Source organism: Doryrhamphus excisus, linkage group LG7 (genome assembly GCF_037039965.1).
Source record: "Doryrhamphus excisus strain RoL-2023G ecotype Guam linkage group LG7, RoL_Dexc_Guam_v1.1, whole genome shotgun sequence".
Lineage (NCBI taxonomy): Eukaryota > Metazoa > Chordata > Actinopteri > Syngnathiformes > Syngnathidae > Doryrhamphus > Doryrhamphus excisus.
The window spans coordinates 14,238,829-14,251,033 of record NC_136363.1 but is presented as its reverse complement, the minus strand read 5'-3'; the positions used below and the strand labels follow the sequence as shown (position 1 = coordinate 14,251,033).

The 12,205-nt window shown below is 48.2% G+C and overlaps 1 protein-coding gene across 1 annotated transcript; it reads left to right on the top strand.

Moving 5' to 3' along the window:
- The first annotated feature begins 4,442 nt into the window (after positions 1 to 4,442).
- On the top strand, positions 4,443 to 11,586 carry LOC131102151 (uncharacterized). Its single transcript, XM_078792203.1, has 3 exons — positions 4,443 to 4,506; positions 6,316 to 6,403; positions 6,481 to 11,586. The coding sequence occupies exons 2-3, from the start codon at positions 6,364 to 6,366 to the stop codon at positions 10,389 to 10,391; spliced, it is 3,951 nt and encodes a 1,316-aa protein (XP_078648329.1). The 5' UTR covers positions 4,443 to 4,506; positions 6,316 to 6,363; the 3' UTR covers positions 10,392 to 11,586.
- The last annotated feature ends 619 nt before the right edge of the window (positions 11,587 to 12,205 follow it).

The window sequence follows — 12,205 nt, the reverse complement described above, 5'->3', positions numbered from 1 at the left end:
ATGGCGACTCCCTGGCAGACTAGGCCTCAACGCTTGATGTGACACCCATGTACGATCCAAAGGTGTTAGAATAAAATGTAGACACAAGTATTATAGTGCCAGTTATCACCCTTATATGCATTTGCTTAGACAATAGAAAGAGTGTTTGAATGTGCTGAAAAAGAAATGTTCCCGCCACCCTGATCAGAGACCCCCAGCGACCCCCAGGTCCTGGAGGTGCCTGGATGTGCCAACAGCAACCTTGCAGATGTTCAGCTCGTGCAACTGCCTTCTCCACCCCCCCCCTTAGAGTTGCACGACCATGTACTAGGGACCCCCAAATAGAATAAAAAGAGGAGTGTGAACTGCATATTCAGAGTGGAGCGGCATGTCACTGGGTATGTTGTTTCACTCTCCTCGCTGCGAGTAACTTTGAATATTGTTGTCTGTCTCTTCTGTATTTCTGCATTTAAGTGTTTTTAAAAGTGTCACAGGAGTTTGAACCTTACAAAAGGTAAACAGCACCTTCCCCTGTGCACGTTGGAACAGCGACACCAACCCAGATGTAGATATTGCTCAACGGCACTTCCAGTGGGACATATCCTGGATATGTTTCTTTGGCCACAGCATCCACAATTCTTCATCAGCATCCCATCTGTGGTCCAACCTGTGGTTCCTAGTCTACCACCTCCATGCTCCAACAACCTGACAGAAGCCTATCAGTGCGAGATGCTTACGACCGCTGCTAAAAACAACATCCCAGAGGAATTTGCAAAGCCTATATCCCGAACTAAACCTCCCACCCGCCAACAAAAGCAATCAAACAACTCGATCCCAAACAACGTCTTGCAGGCTGAGGAGTAGGGTGGTTTTCCCAATTGCTCTAGTTTGTTGCCCGTTGGCCATGATGAACTTTGGTATTTCACTTGGTTCCAGTACTTCGACTTCCTTATGTATCGTCTTCCATAGGGAGTGGCTCGTCAGAGAGTAAGAGGACGGTAATCATACGCAACGTCTTGCAAACACTGATTAGGTGTTTGCCCATTGGAATGTCGTTGCTCCACAACCCCTGATTGATAGTCAAGTGCTGGCTGGGAGTTGATCATGCTCCAGGGTATGTGTGTAATTGTGCTGTGTGTAAAAGTACTTGTGTGAGAATTGATGTGGATAAAAAATTGTGGGGATACATAGAAGTAATTCAATGTACGTATGTGTTAGGTGTGGTGCTCCAACTAAATGGGTGTTCTTGCAAATGAGTGCGTAAATGCACGTTTGTGTGCGTGTGTGCTTGAGCTGATATTTTACAAGCCACACAACTAAACATTTCACACTCCCAAATGTTATATAAGCGTCACTATTAAATGAATAAAAGGGCCAATGACCCCTGCTAACAACCACCACTCTGTGGCAATCGCACCCTCTTAGTAGGTCGCGGGTCGACCAGATATCAGCTGAGAGAAAACAAAAAATAACATAATGGTCGTTTGCCTCCAAAACGGATGTCTAGTTGCATCAAATCAATGGCGTATGCCGCCCTCTACTAAACTAACTCAACCTCCCACCCGCCATCTAAACCTGGCCTATATAAAATAGGACCAGTATAAATTAATCAATGTGTACAAAATATTCTAATCAATATACAATACAAGTCATATCGTAATTAATAACTTAATTATTGTACAATATATTTGTTCAAAAAGATGAATCCTCTTATAATAAATAATCAAAAGTACTAAATTTGAGTCTTAAACTCCAGTCTGAGTTTGATCTTCTCTCGACCTCCAAAGTTGATGCTAAGTATGATGCTAAAAACCAAACAGCAGTACTTTGAGATCGGAGACAAGGCTGGCAAGCTTTTTGCCCACCAAGCTAGATCCTTTCTAGATGGATCCCCACAATTAAATCACCATCCGGGACGACCATCCGGGAATTGATAAACGACACATTTCTAGACTTTTATTCAAAATTGTACACTTCAGAGAATTCACTAGACGTTTGGGAAGGCCATAACCCCATGGCACCGCTACCCCAAAATCAATAATGACACGGCAAGCAAGATGGGAGCCTCAATAGGAGGAGGTTGGAGGTGAAGGAAGCCATTGGGCAGTTACAAAATGGAAGATCTCCTGGCCCTGACGGGTTCACCGTAGAATTTTATCAAGAATATTCAGACCACTTTCTACAGAGGGACCATCGAGAGCCTGCTGACCAGCTGCATCTCCGTCTGGTCTGGGAGCTGCAAGGCCTCGGACTGGATGTGGTGAGGACAGCGGAGAAGATCATTGGGACCCGCTCCCCCCCATTAAGGACATAGCAAACACCCGTCGGATCTACTCTGACCCCACACACCCCCAGCATGGACTGTTTTCTCGCCTGGCATCGGGCAGAAGGCTCTGCAGCATCCGCTGTAGGACGACCAGGTTCAGAGACAGCTACTTCCCCCACCTGCCTACACGCACAACCAAAACTTTAAATTATTGTTATTAATTCTAAATTATTTCAATTATTTGCACAAATTACTGTTTACGCTGTACATTGTTCATATTTGATGTAATCTATTTATTCTCCACATTATTATTTATTATTTATTATTACACGGGAGCCAGGCAACGACATTTCGTTGGCAATTTCACTGCTGTGTTATTGTGCAATGACAGTAAAGAAAGTCTATGTCTATGTCTAAGAATATTCAGACCTTATATGCCCTCATTTGGTTCACGTTTACAACGAATCCGACTCTGTTGGCAAACTACCCCCAACTATGTTAGCGGCTAACATCTCCCTTTAGTTGAAAAAAGATAAGGATCCCCAGGAATGTGGTCATTATTTTCAATGTTGGCCAAAAGAAGGCCACACGCCTTCAAGAGACCTTACCGATTATAATCTCTGCGGATCAGACCGGGTTTATGACCGGTCGGAACTCATCATTTAATACCAGACGGCTCTTGAACGTGATTGTCTCCCCGAACCCTGATATACCCGAAGTGGTGGTCTCACTGGACTCAGAGAAGGCATTCGATAGGGTCCAATGGGAATTCCTGTACTCTGTGCGAGAAAAATTTGGCTTCAGCTCCAATTTCATTAAATGGATAAAATTGCTTTATAGTAATTCCCCAACTGGCCACATTCTTACTAACGGGGTAAGTCAATTTTAAAATTTGAAAGTATTACCAGTATTCCCAGTATTACAATATCACCCACAATTTGTCCCGCTATGCTGACCTAATATTGTACGTGTCAAACCCTGTTACAGCCATACCGGTCATTTCAGACATTTGAACTCAATTCGGCAACTACTCGGGTCATAAATTACATTTTAGTAAAAGGGATCTCCTCCCCATCAACTCTAGGAAGATGCTTGTCACTTCCTTCCCATTTCAGACCACCTGGGGGGTTCCGCTACTTAGGTGTGTTTGTTCCCGCATCCCCCTGGGACCTCTTCACCAAGAACTTTTGGAACGGTCTCGCACTGCCTAATTTTATTCGCTATTATTGGGCATGTAACATTGATAAGCTCCTTAATTGGATTGACCGAGGAGCTGCCGCAGGCCCATGCTGAGCTCAAATGGAATGACAATCTTCTAGGTAGTCCTTACAATCTCTTCTGATCGCACAACTTCCCCTTAAGATTCACAACGTCTCCGACTCTGTTGTTGTTGACTTGCTGAAAATATGGAATCAATTCCATAAAAATGGTGGGTTAAAGGAACCTTCAACTCTTGCCTCAATAGCCGACAATCACCTTTTCTTGCCATCTCAATCTGACGCTACATTTATTAAGTGGAGAGAGAAAGGTCTGTTATACATCAGGGACGTAGAAGAAGACAGTATGTTTACTGACCTTATCAAACTCGCAATTCTTCGTACAAGCCACTTACCATCCATTTCCTGAAATGGATATAAGGGTGATAACTAACACTATATTCATTCTATCTACATTTTATTCTAACAACCATAGTTTGCTTTTATACTGTATCTTCACATGGTTTGGTCTTATTGTCGTTTAGGGTTAGGGTTAGGATTAGGGTTAAGGTTAGGGTTAGGGCTAACCTACATCCTGTCCTGCCTGTTCAATCTTTTTCTTTTCATCCGTTCCTCTGTTCCCTACATGCCCTGTTCCAAACAGTTCCAAGTATTTCTAACACTGGCTGGAGAGGTAAACACCTGAGTGGTCAAGCTGACCGGGGTGCTGTTGGGGGTTTGGAGTGGCTGAATAAATAGGAGACAAAAGGCTGTACACTTGTGTGTGTGTGTGTGTGTATTTCATTTCAACGTGCGTCACTTAATTGTTCATGAAAGCGATGATTGAAAATGTTGCTTGACAAGATTTTCTACTAATTACACACCTAACCATATCATTCGAAGGATCAATTATTAATTGAAAAAAATGGTCTAAGTCACCGTCAAGAGGGCGTGACGTCATGCTGTTTAGTAAGGCAGCATATAAACCTTAGACCAGGACAGAGACCAGGACATTCAGAGTCAAGTCAACCTCCAGTCTGGGATGGAACTACAGACCTCGGTGAGGTGAGTCCTTCCTCTTCCTTGAACTCCTGTGAAAAGAGTGTTTGTCCTTTAGACAGAGGCAGAAGACCATGCCACCTTTAGACATTGTTGGACTTTGTCTCCATATGTCTTGTAGAACAAAGGCAGCTTCAACTTTAAGATGAGTTTAAAGTCGGTTTATAGTGGGGGGGGGGGTTTAAATTGTCCTTTCATGGATCTTGGAGCACCGTTGAGTCGGTCCATCAATGTCCATCAACGCTCTTCACTGCAGGGACATTCTTCTCAAGTTTTTCTGTAAAAACGCAACAAGCCAACTTTGTTTGTACGGGACTCTTTAAAAACAACAACCACCGACCAAAGGGCTAAATAGGAATAAAATGGGTAAAAAGTACAAGACAAAAATGAAATACATAAAAACAACAAAAAAAACTCTGGTTATTTGGGTTCGGGTTACGGGGGCGGTAGTCTCAGTAGGTGACTCCAAGGTGTTCCCAAGTCAGCTGTGAGACATAGTCCCTTTAGCATGTCCTGGGTAGTTCTGGCATACACTTTTGGTGCAACTTCATCAGTGTTGTATCCTGGGTTCGCTGGGTGTTTCGGGTCTCACAACAGATACCCTTGCCCAGATGACCCAGTCGGGTTGATCAGTCCCGGTTGTGCCTTTAGTGCTTTAGTTGTTGCCCAGGGATCTACCCGCTCGATCCACAGCCATCTAGATGCATTTTCTGCTGCCTCAGTGATGTTCTTGATGGCTCGTCTGTTGTGCTCTCCTTTCACTCCCAACATCTTGAGTGCTCTGATGAGAGACAAATCTTCTGCACTCGACCTCGATGAGGTTGCATGGGGTCCTCCATCCTCTACTTCAGCATTGACCTGCCAGCTCTTCGTACTTGGCCCTCTTCCTCTCAAAGGACTCTTCCATATGGTCTTCCCAGGGAACTCCAGCAGGACCACTTGCCTAGTTGTTTCTGACACCAGGACCATGTCTGGCCTGAGAGTGGTCATGGCAATGTTTTCTGGGAATTTGAGGGTCAACTTTCAGCTGCCAGTCTAGAGCTGTCACCAGCAGCCCCCCTGCTTGACTCCGGCACTGCTTTGGCTCCTCCCCAGGCCTAACAACGGGTATGGACTGCGTTGTTGGTTGTTGGTGTGGTGAGATCCCTGTGCTGATGACGTCTGCGATGACCCGCTGCACTTGATCATGGCGTCAGCGGTAGTGCCCGTCCCCCAGTGCTCTTGGGCTGATGTGACCTGATCCAAATCTGCTAGAATATGTATTAAGCACATTTGGACCTTAATGAGGTTAGCTTTAACACAGCTACAATATGCAAAAGCAAGAAGGGGGAGTGAGACAAAAAAGGTTTGGAACCTGTCATTAAAAATTCATCCATCCATCCATCCATCCATTTTCGATGCCGCTGATCCTCACCAAGGTCGTGGGTATGCTGGGGCCTATCCCAGCTGATGAACAGACTATTTCACTTAAATTCTTCTCTTGAAGAAATTACTTTTCTCAGTGCTTTTTGTTTGTCTCACTCTGCTTTCTTGCTTTGCATATTGTAGCTCTTCTTAAGATCCACATGTGCAAAAACTACATCCTAGCTTTTTGTACAGTGCTCTTACCATTTTGATTTACTAACCTCATAATTAGGTTTTGAGAAAGAGTCTCAAGGTGAATAATAACACTTTCTCTTTGAAGTACACTTACGTTAAACTGACTGATGTTTACCGATCAAGATCTCAGTTTTCCTATTTTACATTTGGTGAGAAACAGATGTATTTAAAAAAATTCACTATCAATACTAATACGCTTTGTTTTTGTTTTTACAGACAATAATCACATTTTGTTTGGGACATCAGAGCACATAAAACATCAAGATGACCAAGAAGACTACAGTTCTTATTTTTCTGCTTATTGGTAAGCCATCTCAACGATCAACTACAATATATACTGCAGCTAAATGCCATCACTGACCAACTTCTCAATGGAAACAGCCATCAACAGTCAGTCTGCTGAGGGAGGATCTGAATACACCAGGATTGGTAGACGACTTCTGGAGACAACAATAGACCTCCCCAGCACTGCTACTACCTTGACCCCAGGCACCCCCAGCAGCACTGGCGCCATCGCTGCCACTACCCTGAGCTCAGGCACCCCCAGCAGCACTGCCCCCACCGCTGCCACTACCCTGAGCCCAGGCACCCCCAGCAGCACTGCCCCCACCGCTGCCACTACCCTGAGCCCAGGCACCCCCAGCAGCACTGCCGCCACCGCTGCCACTACCCTGAGCCCAGGCACCCCCAGCAGCACTGCCGCTACTGCTGCCACTACCTTGAGCCCAGGCACCCCAAGCAGCACTGCCGCCACCGCTGCCACTACCCTGAGCCCAGGCACCCCCAGCAGCACTGCCGCCACCGCTGCCACTACCTTGAGCCCAGGCACCCCCAGCAGCACTGCCGCCACCGCTGCCACTACCCTGAGCCCAGGCACCCCCAGCAGCACTGCCGCCACCGCTGCCACTACCCTGAGCCCAGGCACCCCCAGCAGCACTGCCGCCACCGCTGCCACTACCCTGAGCCCAGGCACCCCCAGCAGCACTGCCGCCACCGCTGCCACTACCCTGAGCCCAGGCACCCCCAGCAGCACTGCCGCCACCGCTGCCACTACCCTGAGCCCAGGCACCCCCAGCAGCACTGCCGCCACCGCTGCCACTACCTTGAGCCCAGGCACCCCCAGCAGCACTGCCGCCACCGCTGCCACTACCCTGAGCCCAGGCACCCCCAGCAGCACTGCCGCCACTGCTGCCACTACCTTGAGCCCAGGCACCCCCAGCAGCACTGCCGCCACCGCTGCCACTACCTTGAGCTCAGACACACCCAACAGCACTGCCGCCACCACTGCCAGCACTATGAGCCTAGGCACTACTGCCACCACTATGAGTTTAGGCACTACTAACACTACTGCCACCACTGTGAGGCTAGGCACCACCAACACTACTGCCACCACTGTGGACCCAGGCACCACCAACACTACTGCCACCACTGTGGACCCAGGCACCACCAACATTACTGCCACCACTGTGGACCCAGGCACCACCAACACTACTGCCACCACTGTGGACCCAGGCACCACCAACACTACTGCCACCACTGTGGACCCAGGCACCACCAACACTACTGCCACCACTGTGGACCCAGGCACCACCAACACTACTGCCACCACTGTGGACCCAGGCACCACCAACACTACTGCCACCACTGTGGACCCAGGCACCACCAACACTACTGCCACCACTGTGGACCCAGGCACCACCAACACAACTGCCACCACTGTGGACCCAGGCACCACCAACACTACTGCCACCACTGTGGACCCAGGCACCACCAACACTACTGCCACCACTGTGGACCCAGGCACCACCAACACTACTGCCACCACTGTGGACCCAGGCACCACCAACACTACTGCCACCACTGTGGACCCAGGCACCACCAACACTACTGCCACCACTGTGGACCCAGGCACCACCAACACTACTGCCACCACTGTGGACCCAGGCACCACCAACACTACTGCCACCACTGTGGACCCAGGCACCACCAACACTACTGCCACCACTGTGGACCCAGGCACCACCAACACGACTGCCCCCACTGTGGACCCAGGCACCACCAACACTACTGCCACCACTGTGGACCCAGGAACCACAGTAATGATTGTGTCTCCAGCAGTACAAAGAATTGCAGAGGCAGCAGTTGCAGCAGCCACAACAGCCACAGCAGCAGCAGCAGCATTGACGGGAGCAGCTGTGGCAGCAACAGCTGCCACTTCAGGTGGATTCTCAGCAACAAATGCGGCAGGAAATGTTTCATCAGCTGCAGACGCAGCAGCTGCTGCTTCAGGTTCTCTTTTACAAAGCACAATAAACGCATCAACAGCAGCACAAGCAGCAGTAGATGCAGCAAATGAAGCTGAAATGGCTGCAGCAACAGCCGCAGAAGTGGCAGCAGCAGCAACAGGAGACTTGGCCAGTCTTGCAAATAAACTATCCATTGCAGCAGCAAATGCATCATCTGCAGCGAGAGCAGCAGCAGATGCTGCAGTCTTAGCAGCAAACCTTACAGAATCTGGAAACATAACAGCCAACGCACCACTTATCATAGAGGCTGCAAGAAATGCCAGCCAAGAGGCTCTAGTGGCTGCACAAGCCCTCAGAGCATTACTCAATTCCTCAGCCCTTCCAGCAGCAACAGCGGCCACTGTAAGAGAAGCGTTAGTGTCAGCTGAAACTGCTGCTGAACTGGCAAATGAAACGGCAGCTCAGGCCTTACAGGCACTGGACACAGCAGAACAAGCATTGGCACCAGGCGCAGGAAGTACGGAAGCCGAATTAGCTGCAGCATTAGCCGTAGAACAAGTACAAAATGCCGTAGATTTGGCAAGAGAATCCACAGAGGTGGTATCACAGGCTGTGGAAGCACTTCCTACAAGTGATGAAGAAGTTGCCGAAGCTTCAGCAGCAGCCTCCTTAGCAGCAGCAGCAACGGCCCTCGCAGCCTCAGCAGCAGCAGCTACTGGTGCAGATCTAACGGACCAAGTCAACGCTGCCCTACTAAGGGCAGATGAAGCATCTACAATTGCTGCATTAATTGCAGATGGACAAGCAGATCCACAAACAGCTGTAGCACAAGCTCGAAGTGCCGCAAATTCTGCAGCAGACGCAGCAGAAACAGTTGCTTTTGCAGCCCTAAATGCTTCAGCACCAGGAAGCATTGAGGAAGAGCTAGCGCTGCAATCGTTAGCTGCAGCAATGGCAGCCAGACAAGCCGCGATGGTAAACCCTGGTGAACTTGATGTTGCTGCAAGAGAAGTTGTGGACGTAGCAAGGAATGCTTCAGAACTATTCTCAGAGCTCTCTAGTCGGGTGCTATCCCTTCGGGTTGTTGTAACGCTGGCAGCACTTGAGGATGCACTTGAAGTCGCCTTGTTTGCTGAATCTACAGGAATCCTAGCAGAAATGGTGAGCAGTGCTGCAGACCCGCAAGCTGCTGCACAAGCTGCTGCAAGAGCTTCATCAATGACAACGCAAACAGCAAATGAAAGCTTTTCTGGTCCTGGTACACAATCCCTTCTTGATTTGGCCCAAGAAGCAGTGGTGGCTAGCTTAACAGCCTCAGCTGCAGCAGCCACGGCTACTACCTCGGCTGCAGCAGCAGCAACTGCATCATCAGCCATCCCCGCAGCCATGAGCGCATCGACGGCCGCCAGCGAAGCAGCGAGTGCTGCCACTTCACTGACCGCTGGCCAGGAAACAACGGACTTTGCGGTGCTTGAAGCAAACGAAGCAGCCGGAGCAGCTGAAAATGCGTCCGATGCTGCCATGACAGCAGCACAAACATCTGGATCGACCCTGGAAGAGCAGCTGGCAGGATTAGCCGAGGACTCAGCCAGAACAGCGACAAAGGCGGCAACCGCTGCACAGATGGCAGCCACTGTCCCAGCAACAGAGCAAATGCTATCGGACGCCCTGGCAGTTGCCACAGAAGTAGCCACAGAATCTGCAAATCTGACACAACAGTTGGAAGATTTACTGTCAAGTGCATCACCACGAACTATCGTGGAGCGTGTTGAACTCCAAGGATTGCTGTCTGTGGCGGAGGTAGCGCAGGTGTCCACAGAGTTCTCCAGAGAGGCAGCAGCGTTGGGAGTGATGGTGGCCACAACAGGAAACCAGATGGACATCGAAGCGATGAACGCTTTTGCCGAAGCGTCGGCAAGAGCCGCTGAAGTCGCAGCGAGTACTTCGGGGACGTTTATAACGACCTCGCTGGAAACAAATGGTGCAAACATTGAGATGCTGTCGTTGGCCGCAGCACTCGCCGCCGTGGCTGTGGTGCTCCTATGAAGCGTGTCGTAAATGAAGGACTTGTGAACTGGGTGAAGAACACTATTCTATTTATAGCCTGTATAAGTGTATATGTGATGTTTCATGTCTGCCCCTCATGACTGATACAATTCCAATGTTGGCAAGGATTGTATTTCTCTAGAAGGAAGAAAAAAGACAAAAGCCGCTGCGAACAAAGCAGCATTTCCCATTCCATTTGGGAGCATATGACGCAGAAGGACTTTTTCAACTATCCATTGGAACCTGTGGAAAACAACCATCTCACTTTCATGTGGACTGATACAGTACATGCTAACCTACTAAGAGTTCTTCATACTTGCCAGTGACAACAGGAGGAGAATGTGAGTGACAGCTTTAGTGACCAGCGCTCCATGAAACCATGCAATGCTGCTCTATGTTGGACAAGTCTATGCTGATGCTTTAGTCACGTTGTTGTCAAAATAAAAATGACTGGACTGATGACTTCGCTCTGTCCGCACACACCGTGCAGCATTCTTGGTGCTCTGCGCATGTCTATCCCACTGGAAGCACTAATAATGACCATGGTTTGATGTCATAGAGAAATGTTAAACGATACTGTTTTTCATCAAAGCTGAAAACATTGTCATGTACATGGTTGTTTTTGAATGAAGATGTCAAACTATAGTTAAAATGAAGTTTGCAAGACATCAAGAGAAGTTCCAAAGGTTTACTGGTTGTAATCGTCACTGTGCAATTTGAATTTTTAACCCTAACCCTTTTCTAAAATATAGCCATTAATTAATCATACTGCCATGACCTTTTTAGTAAAATAATGTTGAAGTAGTATTGAAGAAAATTTCACATATTTAATGCTTAAATTCATCATTTTCAAGTCTAAAAGGTAGTTAACAGAACTAAAATACCAATTTGCTTTGAAAGACCCAATGATATGCAGTATTGTAGAGTGTAGAGTTCTTCTTTCTCTTTGGGCATTTCCCTGCAGGGGTCGCCACAGCAAACCGATCTCCTGCATCCAACCCTGTCTTCTGCATCTGTCTCTCTCATGTCCTCCTTCACTATCAGAATCACAATCAGAAACGGTTTTATTGCCAGGTATGATCAAAGACATACTAGGAATTTGTTTTGGTGAAGTAGGTGCAGACACATCTATTAAAAAATGAAAATACAAACTATACAGAATAAACAGTATAAATATATGTACACAGTCTGTTTTACTTTGATATTATATTATATATACTAAGTGCAGTCTGATTGTTTTCCTAAGAGTCCAAACTGAGCGTTAATGTAACGCATATAGTGAAAGTGTCAAAGTGGCAGGATGAGGCAGAGGTGGGGTGTGAAGAGTGTCGGGGGGGGGGGTTCTGCAGACCGAATGACACGCCGCAGCCTGCCTTTGTCCTTAGCAGTGGCAGCAGCGTACCAGATGGTGATGGAGGAGGTGAGGATGGACTCAATGATGGAGGTGTAGAAGTGCACCATCATTGTCTTTGGCAGGATGAATTTCTTCAGCTGCCGTAGGAATGTAGGAAGTACATCCTCTGCTGAGCCTTCTTGATGAGGGAGCTGCTGTTCGGCTCCCACTTGAGGTCCTGGAAGATGATGGTACCCAGGAAGCGGAAGGACTCCACAATGTCAATGGTAGAGTCACAGAGGGTGATGGGGACAGGAGAGGCTGAGTTCTTCCTGTTGTCCACAACCATCTCTACTGTTTTTAGGGCGTTGAGCTTCAGGTTGTTCAGGTTGCACCAAGTCGCCAGATGGTCAACCTCCCACCTGGAGGCGGACTCGTCGCTGTCAGAGATGAGTCCAATGAGGGTGGTGTCGTCCGCAAA